Source organism: Penicillium atrosanguineum (assembly GCF_028827265.1).
Source record: "Penicillium atrosanguineum strain IBT 20685 chromosome Unknown utg000003l_segment0_segment0, whole genome shotgun sequence".
Taxonomy (NCBI): Eukaryota; Fungi; Ascomycota; class Eurotiomycetes; order Eurotiales; family Aspergillaceae; genus Penicillium; species Penicillium atrosanguineum.
The window spans coordinates 4,177,914-4,197,063 of NW_026623135.1; the positions used below are offsets into that span (position 1 = coordinate 4,177,914).

General features: G+C 52.3%; 10 protein-coding genes across 10 annotated transcripts; 6 read left to right on the forward strand and 4 right to left on the reverse strand.

The window, feature by feature from the left end:
* Positions 1 to 736: 736 nt before the first annotated feature.
* Positions 737 to 2,362, reverse strand: N7443_005010 (uncharacterized protein; the record flags this gene model as incomplete). Its single annotated transcript, XM_056885066.1, has 8 exons — positions 737 to 921; positions 995 to 1,251; positions 1,316 to 1,366; positions 1,428 to 1,521; positions 1,595 to 1,675; positions 1,852 to 1,880; positions 2,009 to 2,060; positions 2,161 to 2,362. The coding sequence occupies 8 exons, from the start codon at positions 2,360 to 2,362 to the stop codon at positions 737 to 739; spliced, it is 951 nt and encodes a 316-aa protein (XP_056743344.1).
* Positions 2,363 to 2,887: 525 nt separating this feature from the next.
* N7443_005011 (ADP-ribosylation factor family protein) lies at positions 2,888 to 3,723 on the reverse strand (the record flags this gene model as incomplete). Its single annotated transcript, XM_056885067.1, has 5 exons — positions 2,888 to 2,914; positions 2,972 to 3,295; positions 3,355 to 3,438; positions 3,516 to 3,554; positions 3,649 to 3,723. 5 exons carry the CDS (start codon positions 3,721 to 3,723, stop codon positions 2,888 to 2,890), a joined length of 549 nt encoding a protein of 182 aa, XP_056743345.1.
* A 451-nt stretch (positions 3,724 to 4,174) lies between these two features.
* Positions 4,175 to 6,549, forward strand: N7443_005012 (putative chromatin remodeling complex subunit (Arp8); the record flags this gene model as incomplete). Its single annotated transcript, XM_056885068.1, has 4 exons — positions 4,175 to 4,214; positions 4,291 to 4,369; positions 4,448 to 4,856; positions 4,924 to 6,549. The coding sequence occupies 4 exons, from the start codon at positions 4,175 to 4,177 to the stop codon at positions 6,547 to 6,549; spliced, it is 2,154 nt and encodes a 717-aa protein (XP_056743346.1).
* A 475-nt stretch (positions 6,550 to 7,024) lies between these two features.
* N7443_005013 (uncharacterized protein) lies at positions 7,025 to 8,516 on the forward strand (the record flags this gene model as incomplete). The annotated part of the gene is made up of 2 exons (XM_056885069.1): positions 7,025 to 7,292; positions 7,357 to 8,516. 2 exons carry the CDS (start codon positions 7,025 to 7,027, stop codon positions 8,514 to 8,516), a joined length of 1,428 nt encoding a protein of 475 aa, XP_056743347.1.
* Positions 8,517 to 9,222: 706 nt separating this feature from the next.
* Positions 9,223 to 10,825, forward strand: N7443_005014 (dihydroorotate dehydrogenase 2; the record flags this gene model as incomplete). The annotated part of the gene is made up of 2 exons (XM_056885070.1): positions 9,223 to 9,693; positions 9,752 to 10,825. 2 exons carry the CDS (start codon positions 9,223 to 9,225, stop codon positions 10,823 to 10,825), a joined length of 1,545 nt encoding a protein of 514 aa, XP_056743348.1.
* A 743-nt stretch (positions 10,826 to 11,568) lies between these two features.
* N7443_005015 (triose-phosphate isomerase) lies at positions 11,569 to 12,420 on the reverse strand (the record flags this gene model as incomplete). Its single annotated transcript, XM_056885071.1, has 1 exon — positions 11,569 to 12,420. The coding sequence occupies one exon, from the start codon at positions 12,418 to 12,420 to the stop codon at positions 11,569 to 11,571; it is 852 nt and encodes a 283-aa protein (XP_056743349.1).
* Positions 12,421 to 14,119: 1,699 nt separating this feature from the next.
* Positions 14,120 to 14,605, forward strand: N7443_005016 (RpiB/LacA/LacB family sugar-phosphate isomerase; the record flags this gene model as incomplete). Its single annotated transcript, XM_056885072.1, has 1 exon — positions 14,120 to 14,605. The coding sequence occupies one exon, from the start codon at positions 14,120 to 14,122 to the stop codon at positions 14,603 to 14,605; it is 486 nt and encodes a 161-aa protein (XP_056743350.1).
* Positions 14,606 to 15,207: 602 nt separating this feature from the next.
* Positions 15,208 to 16,233, forward strand: N7443_005017 (putative U-box domain protein; the record flags this gene model as incomplete). Its single annotated transcript, XM_056885073.1, has 3 exons — positions 15,208 to 15,290; positions 15,367 to 15,904; positions 16,000 to 16,233. The coding sequence occupies 3 exons, from the start codon at positions 15,208 to 15,210 to the stop codon at positions 16,231 to 16,233; spliced, it is 855 nt and encodes a 284-aa protein (XP_056743351.1).
* Positions 16,234 to 16,623: 390 nt separating this feature from the next.
* On the forward strand, positions 16,624 to 17,136 carry N7443_005018 (uncharacterized protein; the record flags this gene model as incomplete). The annotated part of the gene is made up of 2 exons (XM_056885074.1): positions 16,624 to 16,947; positions 17,017 to 17,136. The coding sequence occupies 2 exons, from the start codon at positions 16,624 to 16,626 to the stop codon at positions 17,134 to 17,136; spliced, it is 444 nt and encodes a 147-aa protein (XP_056743352.1).
* Positions 17,137 to 17,389: 253 nt separating this feature from the next.
* On the reverse strand, positions 17,390 to 18,940 carry N7443_005019 (tyrosyl-DNA phosphodiesterase 1; the record flags this gene model as incomplete). The annotated part of the gene is made up of 3 exons (XM_056885075.1): positions 17,390 to 18,548; positions 18,598 to 18,710; positions 18,794 to 18,940. The coding sequence occupies 3 exons, from the start codon at positions 18,938 to 18,940 to the stop codon at positions 17,390 to 17,392; spliced, it is 1,419 nt and encodes a 472-aa protein (XP_056743353.1).
* Between the last annotated feature and the right edge of the window lie 210 nt (positions 18,941 to 19,150).

Sequence of the window (19,150 nt, forward strand, 5' to 3'; positions counted from 1 at the left end):
CTGGTATTCTTCCTTTTTTTTTTTTTTTCTATTGGTTGCTGGGTGTGAATAGGATAAGGGCCAGGTCTGTGTGCTCCATCTATCCCAGGTGGCACATTCAGAGGTTGCAGTTTCATGTTGGGTAATGGGTTTCGATTGCCAAAATCCCCAGTGATTGTATATATCCCAGCTGCAAGAGATACGCTTTGCAGTATTAAGTGACAGCACCTGGTCTTACTCTTCCGCTTCCCGGGCAAACATTTGAATTTTGACGTATCCACTCTAGAATGCTGTAGTCACACCCGGGATCACTCGAGGCTCTTCAACCGCCTTGATTCACGCTTAAATATACACTAGCTTGTTCACGTACACTGATCTCTAGTATGATTTGATCTCTCATGAACATGCATCATAGTTTCAAAAAAATGGCCGATCTTCATATAAGAGGTTCCATAACTCAGTTGGTTAGAGTGTGGTGCTAATAACGCCAAAGTCGAGGGTTCGACCCCCTCTGGAACCATTTATTTTTGTGTTATGTTTTTAGTCCCTTGGGTGCTTTCCAAGAAAGAAACCTAGGACCAGGCTCACAAACTTGATAGTTGTTATTTATTTATTATTTTTAATTATTTAACTAACCATGGAAATGTATACTGGTGATGATGCACTTTCTTTGTTCCCCCTGCGGACTTTGGGAAAGACATTGATTCAGTATGAACCACTTGTGGATCTTGACACCCCCAAAATGCCACGCATCTGCTCACTCAGGGATCTTGAGAACGGCTCGCCCTTCTATCTCCGAGCGTTCGAGACGTCCTAAGACTTCAAGAAGATCGCTTAGCTCGTAGCACTCTATATGCGCTTTGACATCACCTGCCACCGCCATTGCCAACAATTCATCCATTTCCTTCGCAGTACCCGCAGAGTTCCCGACAATCCTGAGCCCTGTAAGTCCAAGCGAGTTAGCTCAAGAAGACGGTGGATTGTGACTTTGCATTGAATTGGGTGTGATTCTCACCTTTAACAATCATGTCGAATGGGGTAGCCGGCAACCTGAACGGAACGTTGGGGATCCCCACACAAACTAGTGTTCCCAGAGGACGAAGCATTTGCATGCTCTGCTCATATGCGCGTTCACCGTTGGCAGTACAGATAACGGCATGTGCGCCGAGCCCGGAAGCAGAGGCCTTAACTGCCTCTACAATATCCACCTTGGAGAAGTCTAAGAACTCCGTAGCACCGAGCGAGATGCATAATTGTCTCTTCTTTTCACCCCTGTACAATGTTAGCTTTAGTCTAGAATAAAATCGGAAGTGACCACTGTCACAAGGGAGCATACTTATCGATTGCAAGAACCCTTAGCCCCTTTTTAGCAGCAATCTGTACACCCCTGTTCACAGTGAATCTTAGTACAAGGATGGAAGACTCAATTCGAAAAGAAGGCGTCGTACATATGCCCCAGGCCTCCACCTGCACCAAGGATAGCAATCCAATCACCTGGCCTGGAGTTGGTCTTCATAATTGAAGAATACATAGCGATTCCAGCTGTGAACGATTAGTCGCTCAATTCCCAAGATTCTGACGTGGAGCACAAATCAAAAGTTTCCCATGAACATACCGCAAAGAAGAGGAGCAGCTAAATCAGGAGATAATTTGGAGGGGATTTTGGTAACATGAATGGCTGGGCTGACGATGTACTCTGGATCTTCTGGTCAGTGACGGATGGTGAAGTAAATTCCAAAATTCCACGGAAAAGCCTACGTTGGAAAGTACCCGGGACATTCTAAGTTTTTAGAAGCACATGTTAGTTAGATGATTCCAAGATTTGAGCATGGTCCCTGGGAGGTATATAATGTTCCACAACCCTACACTTACCGCGCCAGCATTTCTCTGATTGGGACACGCTGTGTGATTAACTGCACATATCTCACACTCGAGACAGGAGCTGTATAGCCATCTAACCAAATTACCCCTCGTTAGTCCGCTGGAGCTGGAGCTGGAGCTGGATGCAGATGATCCCATTAGCACTAACCGGATACCAACTCTCTGGCCCATCCACAACTTTTCATCGACGCCAGCTCCAACTAAATCAGATGGACAAATTAGTCATGAGCTCGATATTGGCTTCGACGGTCCAAGCAAATATTGTCTTGCCTTTGATCACCGTTCCGACTCCCTCGTGACCAGCAACGTCTGTCTTCATCGGTGTATCCCCCATGATACTATGCAGGTCGGAATGGCACACGCCAGAGTACTCGAGCTTGATCAAGACGTCACCGCCGTCAGGCTTAGGCACAGGGTGTGTGTTGCTAATCACCACTATAGATGTGGCAGACATCCCAGGAGGCGGCACAACAGCTGCAATCTGAGTGGATGGAGTGGCCATATTGTCTTGCGAGAGTCACAAAATGGGATATAAGTGTCTTGATTGGCTTTGAAAGTGAGAAATTGAAAGTTCAAATTGAACGACTGAGAGACCAGCCACTAGATAATGCAAGTTTGGGTCGGATCACAAGTGCGGGGGTGAATGATATGCCGCTTATCTCGAGCGATTTGGAGATAGGAAAGCAGTGGGTTGTCACTCTAAACAATAGGTGAACAGATCAATAAACATGTGCCTATACTACGCAATCTGCAGCTAGACATAACCTGGAATAACCAAGGAAGGTATTTCACCTCTATTTCACCAGTCAAGCCTCACAGCAGTTCATTAAACTATTACCCTAACACCCGCAAGGCACACCCTAATCAAGTAGCAATATAAGACAAGGACTCCGCCGGTCTCAGCAGAGCCGAAGAGAAAGAAGTGGCATAGCACCCCTAATGCAGCAGGATGACCCCGAGTTGCGCGAGAAACCCGAGTATCAAGGTATATCGTAGATCAAAATCTATCATCCGACAAAGATGTACTTCATGAGTTCTCCGCCTGGATGGTTTGCTAGAAGTAGAACAGTCAATATACAGTAATCATAAAGGGATACTTGGAGAGACGAACCACCAGCCAGTCCATGCCCTCATTGATGCCCTTGCCATCAATGGCGGAACAAGCAACGATACTCCAGTTCCGGTCCCGCAGCTCTCCCAGTTTCAATGCCTCCGAAATTTCACCCGCACCCTTGGCACCAGGCTGGTCTTGCTTATTGGCAAACACCAGCAAAGCCGCCTCGCGAAGTTCATCCTCATTCAGCATGGCCGACAGCTCATCTGCCGCGGTCCCCAGCCGCTCGATATCTGTAGAGTCGATGACAAAGACGACGGCTGCGGTGTTGGCGTAGTAACAACGCCAGTAGGGGCGAATGGATGTTTGGCCACCAAGATCCTGGAGTCACTCTTGTCAGTGGCGCCCAAGCGAAACCGTGTAGTACCAATACTACTTACCCAGACATTGAAATTCAGATTCCGATATGTGACCGACTCGACGTTGAATCCGATGGTGGGAATGGTGGTAACGACTTCGCCGATCTAGAGACACGAGCTTTTAGCATCGGAGCTGCCAACGCGCCTAAAACGCGGTAATACGGTTGAAATTGGTATCGCACCTTGAGTCTGTACAGAAGAGTGGTCTTTCCAGCGTTATCCTGGATAGAAAATTGCAATCAGTCTTTAGGTCCTGCGCTGGCCGTGGATGCTTCTCCCCGCGCTGGTCGAGTAATCGGAAGGAGCTGTACGTACGAGACCCAGGATGAGAATTCGGATCTCTTTCTTAGTCCAGACCAAAGACCACAGACGCGATAATGACCCTCCCATGGTAATGTGTAGTAGATGATGTCCGATTTGAAATCACCGGTGTTGGTTCGCGGCTATGACAGGGTCCGAAGTTGAGCTGCGACAGTGTGTCGCGAGTGAACAAAGGGGAGTCGTTCAGGAGAAAGAGCCAAGAAAAGGACGGAATGACTATGGTACAATCGGAGCAGGGGAGAGAGAAGTGAGGGGAGTTGAAAGGGTGGTGGCAACCGCATTGGAGCGATCGGCCTGTGCGTGTGGGCGGTCAATATCGGGGAGTCGATGGGGATCTCGCTCTACACCTTCCCGTCCTCGCTGCTCTCTTTGGCCTCATCCCATTGAAGCCGGTCTTTCTACCACTTTCACCTACGACTCTGCGCGCGCAAAACGAAACCAAGTCCTTGACTTGCCTTCTCCCTAGATTGAAGCGCATCCCCATTGACCCGGCGCGGACGGTCACCCGCACGCCTTCAACATGGTGGGCAAGAAATCGGGCAAGGCCCTTCGTGATGAGGGTAAGTTGTTGCGACGAAGCGGCTATGGCATATGCCATGCGATTTGGTCGATTGATGTCTAACATCGAACTAACAGGTCTCGAGCGGACGGATAACAACATGGAGCTCTCCAGCTGGCCCCAGATCCCAGCTATCAACCAGAAGAATTACTATACGTGAGTGGTCGCATCCCTCCTTATTATTCTGAAGCGATTATGGGAAGAATAAAAATGCTGATCGTGCCCATTATCTAGTGACTACCTTAAGAGAGATGATCAGTACCTGGCGTTCAGACTACAGAATGAGGAGGCAAGGACGAAGATGACCAAATCCGCCAAGGACAAAGACCGCGCCCTCGCCATGGCCAAATCCAACGAAGGAGGTGACGTGGAGGCAGAGGCAGAGGCGGACGGTGATGCCAACATGGAGGACGCGGAAGAGGTACCGGCGGAGACTGTTGGCTCCAAGGTCATTATCATTCACATTGGCAGCCAGAATCTGCGCATCGGATTGGCTAGTGATGCCTTGCCGAAAACAGTACCAATGGTCATTGCGCGAAAGTCGAAGACTAGTGAAAGCGAAGACCGAGAGGAACCTAAGCCGAAAAGGCAGAAGCGGGACGATGACACTCCCGAGGAGCCAGAGAACCTATTTGGCGAGGAGGTATGTTCGATGATATTCTACACCACAGGCAGCAAGGCAGCACAGTAGTAACTAATTGTGGGAATAGTGGTCGTCTCATTTCAGTCAAATGTCAGGAGACCTCAAGGTGCACATGCGACAAAACAAGCGACGAATGCTGCCCAACTCGAAGGAAATGGTTGTGAACTATAACCGGAGGACGAACCCAGAAATTATCTCAGAACACAACGACCCACTGCGTGTCGACTGGACCGAGCTGTCCAACCCTCCGCCAGAGTACATCATCGGACAAGCTGCATTAAGAGTTCCAGACTCTTCAAATCCTCGCTACAAGCTCTATTGGCCTATTCGACACGGATGGTGCAATGAAAGGGACTACCACAGCAAGAGAATGTTGTTTTTGGACATTTCACTCATCCTGGAAGATGCGATCAAGACCCAATTGGGTCTGACCAGCAAGAAGGACTGGCACCAGTACTCTTGCGTATTCGTCATTCCTGATCTTTACGAAAAGTCATACGTCAACCAGGTGCTTGAAATGTTGATGCGGGAATTCGCCTTTGCGCGGGTTTGCTTCATCCAGGAGAGTCTGGCGGCAACTTTCGGTGCCGGATTCACCTCTGCCTGTGTGGTGGATGTTGGAGCAGAGAAGACATCAATCTGCTGCGTGGAGGAGGGCATGTGCGTTGAGAACTCGCGCGTGAACCTGAAAATGGGTGGCCGAGATGTCACCGAGACCTTCATCAAGATGATGCTGCATGATCACTTCCCTTATGCCGACATTGATCTGTGGCGGCGGTACGACTGGTTGCTCGCAGAAGAATTGAAGAAGAATATCTGCACGATGAATGAGGCCAGTGTTTCTCCACAAGTCTTTGACTTCCACCTTCGAGTATCCGGTCAGGATACCGTGAAGCACACATTTAAGGCTTTCGATGAAGTTCACTTGGCGCCGATGGGCTTCTTCGAACCAACTCTATTTGACAACGAGGACAAGCTCAAAGGGCGTCGAAAGTTGATTGAACCTTCCTTTGACATTTACGATGGATCCAAGAATGACCCTACCTCTGCGGCCCAGTCCGAGATCATGACTGCTTTGGCTCCTCCGCTTCCACCCAACGAAAAAGCAGATGGGGATGCCCCAGTAGCGACGGCGGAAGTCCAAGCCACCCCCAGCAAACCCCAACCACCCAGTGCATTGGGTCGAATCCAGGAGCAGGAGGCCACGCCCCGCTCATCTGTTGCTGGCTCCCCCGCGCCAGAAGCTGCAGGAACTCCACAGGCCGGTGGCAGCACCCCTGCTGTACCTGCACCGACGTCCCAACCGGCTCGTACCTCGATCGAATATCGCGATGATATTTTGCCCGTCTTCGCCTTGGACAATGCCATCTTGACCTCGATTGCACACGCCGCTCGATCCGATGAGAAGAAGATGCGCGACTTTATCGGAGGTATCATGATTGTCGGTGGTGGCAGCTTAACTAGTGGCTTGAACTTGTTTCTGGAAGAGCGGCTCCAAATGCTTCGCCCAGGCTTTGCAAAGGATATTATGATCGGTGTGCCGCCACGAGAGATGGATCCGCAAGTCGTTGTGTGGAAGGGAGCTAGTATCTTTGGCAAGCTGAGTGGGACGAATGATAGTTGGATTGGAAAGCTAGAGTATGATCGGTTGGGTCATCGACTGATGGCTTACAAGTGTATGTGGGCCTACTAGGGTGGGTTTGATTGTGATGAGATGCCCTTTTTGTTTATGTAATGGTTGTTTAGGAATAATGAGCTAGTTTTGGCTGAATGAAACGAATGTCTGTGTCCGATTTCCGCGCCATTGAGTAACAATTCAGTTGTTGCCTGCGGACTTCATTCATACTTCGGATCATCCCTCTTACGGACTATCTTTATTCCGTTTGCCCTCCCTTCGTCTCAACCACAGAGGCGGTCGCGCCCGGCAAAATGTTTAGCATTGAACGACCGACTCGATTCTCGGATGCGAACAAGCTCTTTATCAAGCCCCTTGTCCCACCCTTTGGGGTTCTCCTGAATTGCTCATTGTACCTGGTACTCCCGAAGACTGCGATTAATCGAAGGTCCTTTGTGACTCGTCCTATCTAAGCTCTGTCTGGTTTGTCTCTGCGCCGGTGGAGCCAATTCAAACCCGCGCTCGCAACCGTGACTCTCACCTGAACGCCAACATGTCTTCCAAGCCCAAGGAGGGTCAGTCATCTGGCGGCTTCCACCAGGAGTACATCGCATCTCTGCGCTACCGCAATGATCTCCCCCCACCTGACATGCCCCCGAAGTTCCTCGACATTCCCCACGAAGGCCTAAGCCGTTTCCTCACTCCTGGATTTGCGTCGAATCTGGCGCGTCGTGAGGAACCCAATGTCGATGTTGATGCCGAGGGCGGTATGCCCATTGACCTTGTTGGTCTCCCGGGTCTTCACTTGGGCGACGAAAGTGGTACGTGGGCACTGTTTATTGATTCAGAAAGAAAAGAAAGGTCGCTAATGAGAGCTCTACATAGCTATCATGGCTCCCGAACACCCCGGTCCTCTTGATGAGGCGGATCTCCCCCTCCTGATGTCCCTTGATCAACTTCGCAACCCCGCCCCTAAGAACACGAATGTTAGTTTCCTTCGTCGCACGCAGCACATCTCTGTCGAGCGAGGGGCGGCGGCACCGGGTGCCCCCGCTAAGGCCCAGACCCGTATCGGTAAGAAGATCAAGGTTTCGGTGGATGACCCGAGACACATCAAGAAGTTCATTCAGACGGGCTTCGACATTGCATACCCCGAAAGCAAGCACACCGGGGAAGATACAGAGAGCCGGATCCGCGGCCTTGCCGCCACAAAGGCTGCGAGTGACGCATGGGCGAAGCCTGTCCACCCTGATAACCCTAAGTTGAAGCCTGTTGGTTTCTTTCCTGTGCTTCCTGATCTCGAGGGCTTCCCGGATCCCGGTGGCTACGTTCAGTTCAAATTCGACAAGGCGCCTGTTGGTGGTATTGCTGGAAAGCGTGACAAGCGCATGGAAGTTGCGTTGCTTCACCCCCGGGCTCCCGAAGAGCGCATTTGTCAAGAACACGCCTCGAAGACGGCTCTTTACGAGGCCAACCCCGGCATCTACCCGGACCCGGGTCCTATTCCATTCGATTACGAGCTCCTCTTGCCTGAGAAGCATGAGAATGCAAAGAAGATCCGCAAGAGCATGAACATCAACGACCCTGACCGCGACGACGAAAGCCTGTACACCCACGAAGGACCCGATGGCAATAAATTCCACCGCTACGACCGCGCTCGCACCTATGCCACTAGCATGCAGTCTCTCAATGCCGATCAAAAACAGAGAGATATCGCTCTCACTCTCTACAAGCCTAACGAGGGCGAGAACAAGCAGACGGCCGCCTATTACTACCCAATTCTGGGTAAGACCCGCCTCAAGCCTGAGCGTGCCCGCACAATTGCCCAGGCCGGTCTTGCTCCTAGTGCAACCCAGGCACAGGAAGACCAGATAGATCAGATGCAGGTTGTTGTTCGTGACCCCGATGAGGCTGAGATGTACAAGCGCTCTCTGCACCGCGCAAACATCGACCCGAAGTTTGCCAGCACACTTCCCCTCCTCCTGAGCTCCCTGTCGAAGAGCAAGAGGAGCAGCCCCATGCAGCTGACGAGGACGCTCAAATGAGCGATGAATAGAGCACTTGAGGGTTCCCACAATGGTGCATGCGTGAATTTCCTTTCTTGAACATTGCAACTTCGGAGTACTTATGGAGCCTGGCGTCTGGTGAGCGACACAAAAAGGCGTTGTGTACCTTTAGAATTCATGGATTCCCAATAGTACAAATCTTTACGCATTGTCCACCTCTTCATGGAAAGATAGCTCGATGTGTAATTGCGCGGGAAGTGTCTGCACCAGAGTGTTATTTCGTGGAAACGCCAGCCGCTGACCTCGCTATTATGCACCCTGATCAGTCAGACATGCTGCCTAAGGATCAACAGTAACCTCGAGATGCCATTGACAAGTAATTCACAAGTCTACTGTTTATGCATGTACTGTAGCATAGACCAATTAAAGCAAAGATATTCCGCTCACCGCCCGCATTTGCAAAAGATCCCGATTCCGCCCTGCGATACCTCGATCTCGACCTGCAAGGGCGCTGCATAGCCAGAACCTCGGAGCCAATTGCATTATCTAGGTAAGTAAAAGCTCATCCAAGCCACCGCATGGACAGGAATCAGCTCGTGGTCCACTCAACCAGAGCACCCAAAGCTCAAGCTGCACCACTCTCCGGGATCGGGAATCGCAAGAACTAACCCATCACGCAGGTCCATACCGGCGCGTACTCCTCGAGACAGCGCCCAATTAAGCATATAGGCTTTGTACAGCCAATATGACATCCCGTTCCGCGTCTATCGCCTGGCGAAACAGCCTCCGGGCTCGCGCCCTCCCCGCCTCCCGCTGGACTCAACGGCCCTCGGCCTTTCTGCCACGGGCCGAGCGGTGCGGCACTGTGAGATATGCCTCCGAATCTGCCCCTGCGAAGGCCGCTGAGGTCGTGAAGGAGGCTCCCAAGGAACTCCCCCAGGAGGTTAAGGAGATCCCCAAGCGTGCTGGTCGCAAGTCGCGGAAGGGTATCTATGGTACTTCGTTGGCGGTTGTGCTGCTGGTGGGATACATCTATGGCACTGATACCCGGGCTAGTGTGCACAGGTACGGTCTTGTGCCTCTTATTCGGATGATTTACCCCGATGCCGAGGATGCGCATCATGCTGGTGTGGATGCGATGAAGACCCTTTATCAATATGGTCTTCATCCTCGTGAGCGCGGCAATCAGGATGGTGATGGTGCTCTGTCTACTGAGGTATGTTCACATCAAGATATGACGCTGTAGCATCCAATACTAACAGGCTGCTTGGAAGGTCTTCGGATACACCCTCTCCAACCCCATTGGTATCTCTGCTGGTCTGGACAAGCATGCCGATATCCCCGATCCGCTGTTCGAAGTTGGCCCCGCCATCGTTGAGGTCGGCGGCACTACTCCTCTGCCCCAAGATGGTAACTCCAAGCCTCGAGTGTTCCGTCTGACCTCGCAGCGCGCCATGATCAATCGCTACGGTCTCAACTCCAAGGGAGCCGACCACATGGCCGAGGTTCTGAAGCAGCGTGTGATTGACTTCGCCTACGCTGCCGGCTTTGGCAAACACGAGGAGTCCGCACAGCGCGTTCTGGATGGCGAGGCCAATGTACCTCCGGGCAGTCTGGTCCCCGGCAAGCTGCTTGCTGTGCAGGTGGCCAAGAACAAGCTCACCCCCGACGGAGACATTGATGCTATTGCGCGCGACTACGTCTACTGTGTTGACCGTGTTGCCCGCTACGCTGATATTCTCGTCGTGAATGTGTCCAGCCCCAACACCCCCGGTTTGCGCGACCTCCAAGCCGCAGCCCCACTGACAGCCATCCTGACAGCCGTCGTTGGCTCCGCCAAGAAGGTTGATCGCAAGACCAAGCCTTACGTGATGGTGAAGGTCAGCCCGGATGAAGACTCAGACGAGCAGATCTCCGGTATCTGTGAAGCAGTCTGGAACTCCGGTGTCGACGGTGTCATCGTCGGCAACACCACCAACCGCCGACCCGACCCTCTCCCCCAGGGCTTCGTCCTCCCAGAGAAGGAGCAGCAGACCCTGAAGGAGACAGGCGGCTACTCTGGCCCGCAGCTCTCTGACCGCTCCGTCGCCCTTGTTGCCCGTTACCGCGCCCTCCTCGACAAGGGACCCCAGTCCCAGACTGACGCGCCCGATGCCGAGAAGATCCCCGCTGATGCCCCGCGCAAGGTGATTTTCGCCTCGGGCGGTATCACTACCGGCCAGCAGGCGCGCGCCGCACTGGATGCTGGTGCCTCTGTTGCGATGATGTACACCGGCATTGTGTATGGCGGTATCGGAACCGTGACGCGGGTTAAGCAGGAGCTGCGCGAGGAGCTGCAGAAGAAATGAAGCGGTGTGCGCGAGTGGTAAAAAAAAAAACGACAACGATAGATTATATTTTTGTACATAGCACAAGACAGGGATTCTGCATGAAATTTCTTACTCATTAATGTTTCGGTGCGGGGCTGAGCTGGAGCTTCGTTTCTCGTTCGACAAGAGCAAAAGCGGGACTCGAACTCGAAGAGCGGAAAACAGCGACTATTTAAAAAGCGACTTCTTGCCTACTCAGGCAGTACCGTTGTGGGTTAATCAAATCGACGAGCTCGGATTACTCGATCAGTTCGAAGAATCACAATTGAGTCCACAATGCGCCCACTAAGAGGTACAGGGGGGCAGAGGATCCAATTTTGATGCATTGACACCCATAGCGCGGACTAATCCAGGGGAAAGCGCCGAATAAAAAGCCATACGCAGAATGCAGATCAAAAAGCTTTGGCGCGTGACAGGGCCGTGGGGGTGGCACGCAGGATTGAACCCACCAGTTCTCCATTTTCCAGTGCTCCACGAACTCCACAGACTCCATCGAAGCCGGGATCCCCAGGTTAGGCTTCCCGAGAAGCTGGGGGGTTTCCATACACGTCCACGACCCGCATTAAACAGCTGTCTAGACCCGTTGTGGGCTTGGTGTATGGGCTATGGGTATAACCATGACCGTATAGTGTAAGATGCGAAACACAATACACAGTTCGTAAAATCGTTGGCATTAGAGAGGAACGATAAAGGATGCAGGATGCAGGTTATGGGCTGTTCAATCAGGCGACACCCAATGTCTCCTCCACCTCACGGACGACCTTGCGCACGCCTTCGATTTCGTGCGCGAATCGGCCCAGGAACATTCCGTCGACGGCTTTGCCCAGCCCGCCCGCGCCCCAGAGACCGGGACCCGCGCTGCCACCGTAGAGAACGCGCGCAGTGCCAGGCCGAGACCCAATGACACCGCGAATGCCGTCCACCACTGCAGCGACGTGGTCGACGCCCGCGGGCTTGGGTTTACCGATCGCCCACACGGGCTCGTAAGCGAAGATCACGGGTGCCTCAGCGGGGATGGCATTCAGCACGGCTTGTACGAGGACTGCGCATTCGGACACGGCCTGCCCGACAGCCGCCGAGGCTATGGCCCCCGGGGCAGTGACCTCCCCGACGCAGACGAGGGGGACCATCCCCTGGGCACTGGTAGCGGCGGCCTTGCGCGCGGTCTGCTCATCTGTCTCACCGAAGATGGCACGGCGCTCAGCATGGCCCAGTTCGACGATTGAGCAGCCCAGGGACTTGATTGCGGCCGGGGATACCTCGCCGGTGTAGGCGCCGTATTCTTCCCACATGCAGTCCTGGGCGCCGAGGTAGAACGGGGGCGGCGACGTGGGGATACCGGAGGCAGCGAGCTTGCTCTCGTATTCCCTGATGATGTCGGCACATGGCCAGATGGTCAGGAAGTCTGGGATTAGAGCCAGCAAGAGCTTCTCGCGGTTTTGTGGGTTGACGATCTCGTTTGTGGGGTCGAGGAGGCCGCGGACGTAGCTGAGGGTACGCTCTGGGGTGAAGTACATCTTCAATGAGATGAGGAGTAGTTTCTCCGGAAGCACGGGGTAAGTTGTGGGCGCCATGGCGGGAATCTAGGTCGTGAGTAGTAGATTGAGAGTAGAGTGTTCCGGGTTGATGTTGATGTTAATGTCGAAGAGTTGAAGTGGATTCAATGGGGTCCCCGGACAAACAGGTTCGGGTACGTCGGTGTCAAGTTCTCCCGCTTCCTGCAAGTATCGTGCAAGTATTGCAATTCAGACTCGAAGGGAATTGAACAAGTGGCCTCAATTTGGAGTGAGATATTTTTTTTTTGGGTCTCCTGGGCATCCGGCAGACGCATTAGTGGTCGACAAGGCGCCAAGGGGGAGCCGGTCCTCATTCGGAGGGAATCGAGCACGGACGGATTGAAGATCGGAGCGTGATGTCACCAAGCGTTAGGACTGGAGTTGGATGCTGAAACCCCGCGGCTCAAGATTGCGACAAGTGGCTCCATGGGATGATGTAGATGTATGAAAGGGGTAAGGCTAGAAGGCAGAAACCTGGTTCGCAACGATGATTGGGAGAGCAGATAATCAGTGCCAGGTTTATCTCAGGTACGGAGAAGAGAAACAGACAAAGGCCAAAACCGGTTGCACGGAAGGTCCAAAGTGACTATTCCCGAGATCTGGGCTTTCTTAGACTTGCCGCTCGTGGCGGTCCTTTGCATGTGGCTGTCCCGGGCTCTACAACCTTACCATAGACTATGCCCAATCCCACGCTCTCGCCCACAGGTAGTATAGCAAGCATCCGTCCGGAGTACACACGACCGTCACCAGAGCAAAGAGTAGAATCCGGAGTAGGTTCATACTAGCGGGATATGGCTCTCATGTCAGCGGCCAGGTAACCAACGGCGTCATCAACGGTGGAGTCGTAGTGGGGAGGCATTTCTGTCTAAATCCGGAGTCCTAGGCTCCAAGCTGCATCGACCAACTCGCCCCTCATACTGTACTGTACATTAGCTCTCCCAGGAAACGCAAATAGGCGGAGTTTCAGACAATCAGAGTGGACTCTCAAAGATAGGCCTGATATCATGTAGTCCATAGTCAACAGGTCCACCGTATGATCAGGTTTACGGCTTCGGCTCGATGACAGAGTTTCTCGGCAACCTTTGGAAGACAGTCAATCAGAATCCTGGGTCCTGGGTCCTCGGCCGGTCGACTCCTATGCCGCACGTAACAAACCCCTCATCTAACCGTTGTCTCGCACGGGCGCTTTCATTCAGCGGGAAGGTATCCTAGCGCCGACGGGTAAGACAGGGGAGGTCTGCCGAATCTGAGGCACGGATCATAGGGAGTATCGAGCACGGATCACACTCAGTTGGCTGAGCGGCAGCCAAGGCCATGACATGGATGGCTTCGGCGATGGCTTCAGGCGTCTATAGTATAGAGTGGTAATGACAGGGTATCGGATATGTACGACATCGTATGGTGTTGATGAGCAACCGGACGGTTGTCCAGTTATAATCCCCAAAATTGAACCATGACGCCATGAGCGGGGCAATGCGTCTGGACCTTGTACGTGGATACAAGAGTACCCCGTACCATGTACCATGTACCAGATCATGAATGGGACTGGAGTCTGCGTTCATCCCGTCTCCACCCTGGGGTATGGTTCTCTCTGCGCTCTGCGACATGCTACGGGTATAAGAACCCCCTTGCTCCTCTGCTACCTCTGAAGATCCTCAACTACCATCCTCTTCTACTTCTACATAAAAATAGACCTTTTTGTTTATACTCTTTCACCATGTCTGACTTGAAGCCACTCCGTCTCGTGATGGCCTGCGATGAGGCCGGTGTTCCTTACAAGGATGCCATCAAGGCCCTTCTCGAGAAGAACCCTTTGGTCGAGTCCATCACCGACGTCGGTGTCAACTCTGCTTCCGACAAGACCGCCTATCCCCACCCCGCTGTCGAGGGTGCCAAGCTCATCAAGGATGGCAAGGCTGACCGCGGTCTCTTCATCTGCGGTACCGGTCTCGGTGTTGCCATTGCCGCCAACAAGGTGCCCGGTATCCGCGCCGTCACTGCCCACGATCCCTTCTCCGTCGAGCGCGCCATTCTGAGCAACGACGCCCAGGTCCTCTGCATGGGCCAGCGTGTTATCGGCATTGAGCTCGCCAAGAAGCTGGTCGGCGACTGGCTCAAGTACCGCTTCGACCCCAAGAGTGCCTCGGCCGCCAAGGTCCAGGCCATCTCTGACTATGAGACCAAGTTCGCCGGCTCTGCTTAAATCAGGTCGATCCTGTTGCAAGAGATATCGATATACTTCCCCGTGGGCAGAGCCCATCGCCGACCTCTGAACATACCTGTCTGCACACATGGACGGCACTGTCACGTCTGTTATTTATTGAAAGCGCATCATGATACCACGAATTGAAGGTTGAGTCCTGCTGTTGAAGCTGGGATTCGGATCTAAAGGAAATTTCATACTTGATCTCTGTACATAGTACAAATTACAAAGAAATAATTTGCAGCCTGCACATCCATCCATCTTTAGACCTCGAGAACTGTTGAAGCCGAAAGCACTTGGAAACGGAGCCCGCAGACTGCATAGAACCTGCTGAGTCATCCATTCCGCGGGGATCGATGGGCTTCCAATGCTTCTACATCTGCACTTCCCTTTGTAAAGTAAAGAGCAGCCAGATGAACGAGCAATCTCATTTGTAAATAAATCAAATCCCCCAATCCATCAACTTCCACTTTAGCTTCATGCACTTCATTCCCGCAACCCCTCGTTCCTGATCGCTATAGTGGGCCGCCCCACCTGGGGAACTGATTGATCAGCGACTCCAAAGTCCACACTTCTCCCTCTCACACACACACCCTGCAATCATGGCCTCCGAGCTGAAAGCCAAGGGCAACCAGCTCTACAAGGAGGGCGACTACCTGGGCGCCGAAGACTACTACTCACAAGCGTACATCCACCATCCACATCCACCGTCCACCCGCAGTCCCAACTGCCTTCCAAATCCTCAAACTAACACAACCCAGAATTCAAAAGAACCCCAACGATGCAACATTCTTCACAAACCGCGCCCTAACTCGAATGAAACTCTCCAAATGGTCCGAAGTCGAACATGACGCTCGCGCCGCAATCAACATCTACGGCCTGAAGAACCCCACATCCCTCAAAAGCAGCTGGTACCTTGCGCAAGCACTTATTGGTCTCCAACGACCACAGGAAGCATATGAAGTCGCCATCGACGCATACCAGGCTAGTCTCGCTGCTAAGAGCGCGCAGACCGAGAACCTGTCCAATATTGTACTGCGCGCGAAGCAGCAATTATGGGCTGCGCGGGAGTCAGCGCGTTTGCGTGAGATGGATGAGACGTTGAAGAGCGTTGAATTGCTTATTGAGGCGGATCTGGAGCGGTCGATCAAGGACTTGCAGGGCCAGTTGGAGCGTGGGGAGATTGGACAGATAGGGTTTGGGGAGGATGAGAAGGCGATTAGGGAGGATGCGGAGAAGAAGGTGGCTGATTTGCGGGAGATGTATCGGATTGCGTCCAAGGGGGAGATTGCTGAGAGGGTATGTGGCTTTCTTTTCTGATTTTTTCTCTCTTTTTTTTTCTTCCCGAATGGTGCTCTGGGTTTGAGGTTGATGCTGACTTGTGACTCTTGTAGGTTGTGCCTGACTGGTTGATTGATGGCATTACTTTTGAGATTATACATGATCCTGTCGTGACACCGGCAGGTAATAGCTTTGATCGCATTGGCATTGTCAAATACGTTGAGAAATCGGGTGTTGATCCGCTTACTCGTGTTTCTATGACGGTCAATGATTTGCGGCCCAACTATGCGCTCAAAGCCGCCTGCGAAGAATTCCTGGATAAGAATGGATGGGCGGTGGACTGGTGATCCTGGTTGATATATTCTTTTCTTGTCCAGTGTACATTTCTCTATTTTATTTCCGTGCATGGCGAGTGATATGCAGCGTCGGCTTGCATCGGCATGGGCGTCACAGGTCCTTTTGTATCAATAACTGCATACCTGATAGATTACAGTTGCATAGCATTTCTTTAAATTTCATTAACTGCGAGGCCCCAAGTGAACAACCCTGGAAAACCATAGACAACCAAGGTGAGCCATACCCATACCCATACCCATCACCAGAACAATAACCAACTGGCGAGTGCACTGTCAGCAACCCCACCCGTGCCCCTCCTCAACAAACCCCAAGCTCTTCTCCCCCAGCTCTTCTCCCCCAGCTCTTCTCCCCCAGCTCTTCTCTCATCACACACATTCACAATGTCTGACATCACCGATTTCATCTCCGCCCTCGAGGCCGCCCAGAGCAAGGCCAAGTTCACCCCCGAGGTGCAGAATGCTGCCTCCGGCATCGACCCTGCTACCCTCAAGGCCGCCGTCGAGGCTGCCCTTGCCATGGGTGTGGAGGACAAGCTCTCCGATGACGCCCAGATCGCCGCTCTCAAGAAGGGTCTCGACTTCGCTGGCAAGCTGGTCATGATGCTCAAGACTGCCCCCGGTCCCTTTGAGAAGAAGGATCTCTGGGTTTACTTCAAGCTCGGCAACAACGTCATTCCCGAGAAGGCTGGCATGTTCGACATGGTGGTATGTTTCAATTTAGTGTTTCCTTTGGATTGGGTGGCTCAGATTGCTAATTTGGCTTTCATTTTACAGAAGAAGCAGCTCGTCGGCGAGTGGGAGAAGGTCAAGCACTACAGCGACCAGAAGGCCCAGGCTCTCTACATCGAGAAGGTTAACGAGTTCATTGGCAAGTACAGTCTTCGCGATGAGTAAGGGGTTGTGATATCGGCGAGGAAGACATGGTCGAGTGGGGAATGGGAGCTCTAACTGCGAATGGAACGATGAAATATCCTATGGAATTGCTATGACTTTAGAAATCAAGCGATGCATCACGAATGAATGGAACGCCCGTGTCCTGTACATAACACATGCCGAGGTAATTGTGTCAGTTTAGTGCTGGGCTGTACCTGTAAAAATGTTGGAATAGTGGCTATAGAAGCAGCTCAACTGTCATCGCGGGAATTCTTCAGGCGGCCCAGGATAGACCTTGCCAGTCAGGAAGATCGTGTGACTTTGTTGCACACCATGGCTCGTCTGATGCGCTGTATGGTGTGAGTGGGAGATCGTATGGCAGTCGAAATCCAACAATTGTAGAAGGTTTCCTCTCCAGGGCGTCGTCCGAAGACGAACAGGGCCGATCGCGCTTAAAGCAGGGCACCATCAACGCGGAAGATTCCGATATGGGATTCGGAGAGGCAGAGTCATCCGTGAACAGCTCTGGCCACACAGCGACACCAATTTCCCAGCTGGAAATTCTCACTTCTCCATTCGCATTTGTCGCAGCTCCCCAAGCCTGTGTGGACAGGTTCGCAGAAGTTACCATCGCCCAGTCAATGGTATCCATGGTTTTTGCATCTGAATACCGGACATAGGTCTTGATATGAGGTGCGGCACGACCGCGACCGGCTTCACGCTTGGGAGGTTTGTCTTCAGATAGATCAACAAAGTTCGTACTCGACGGGTTATCACTTGCCCAGTGACAGAGATGTGGACGCATGTACTGAAGTTGTTTTTGCTGCGGCGCGCTCTGTATTTTCATATGGATTGATCCGCCAGAACCGTAGCCATCCAACGAGCGCCGGATTTCGTCTGGAGTTGGGAAAATGATGGAGAATTTGGGTTGTGGCTTTGATACTGGCGCGAGTGATTTGAAGAAGACATCCTTCAGCCACTTGTCTGTCTGGCCGAGGGAGGCTACTGAAGAGATTTGAGCGACGATGTGAGGCGTCAAGCCCTCAGGACCTTTCCCTTCTTTGGGTCGTTTCTTGATAGGTATGCGATTCATGAGATCTCTCAAAGCAGGCCAGCCCCATACAGTAGCAATCTCAGAGTCGAGAACACCGAAATCCTGCTTGGATGGTACACTCGCCACAAGCGCTGCACGAATAGCGCCGAAATCATAACGAATAAGTTGCTGTACCAGTGAACCGGTTTTCTTGGGCCCATAGGCCTTTAAGTATGACAGTAGATCTCTCTTGAACCGTGAACCACTACCGATGGCAGATTGGGCTTGTGCAGAATTCAGAGATCCAGCTGGACAAAGAGGAAGCAACGGGGACCGCCACACAGCCTGTGTCATGTTCGTCCAGTCTCCTCGGATCATGTTTGCGGTATGTATAACAACTCTGATGAAGTCAGTAAATAGACCATTAAATAGTCGATCAATATACGCACTGAGCCAGATCATCATGCCGCAGAAGAATCATCATCTTCGAATGGTGCGTCCCAAACCGCTCGGGCATATAAGCTATGATGGGTTCGACATTGGAATATCGAGCGCATGCTTCCTATTACCATGTCAATTTTCATCCCATACTGAATCTCAAACAAAAAGGGCTGAATGAAAAGAGAGAGGCGAGACAGGACTTACTTCCACCCGGATCCGATTAGCAGCCTCCCTCTCCCAGGACCCATGCACGACTTTGACTTGCACCAAACTCCGAACGTCCTCGTCAAACTGATTCATCACGAAATCCACGTCGAACAAGTAGTTGAAGTTCCAGCACTCGCGGATCATTGGATCCCCGAGAATGTCACGCAGTTTGACTGTGTCGACATTGTAGCCCTTACTGGGGGGAAGCCCTCGATGTGACTTAATTGGACCGGAGATGAAACGAATTGAGGCCGTTTGGTGGAGTTGGCCTTGGTCAATTCTGGTTCTTGGGTAAGAACCTGGTCATTCTTGAGCTCTGGACATGTAGTATTGAGGCCTGGTGATTGCCGAGAG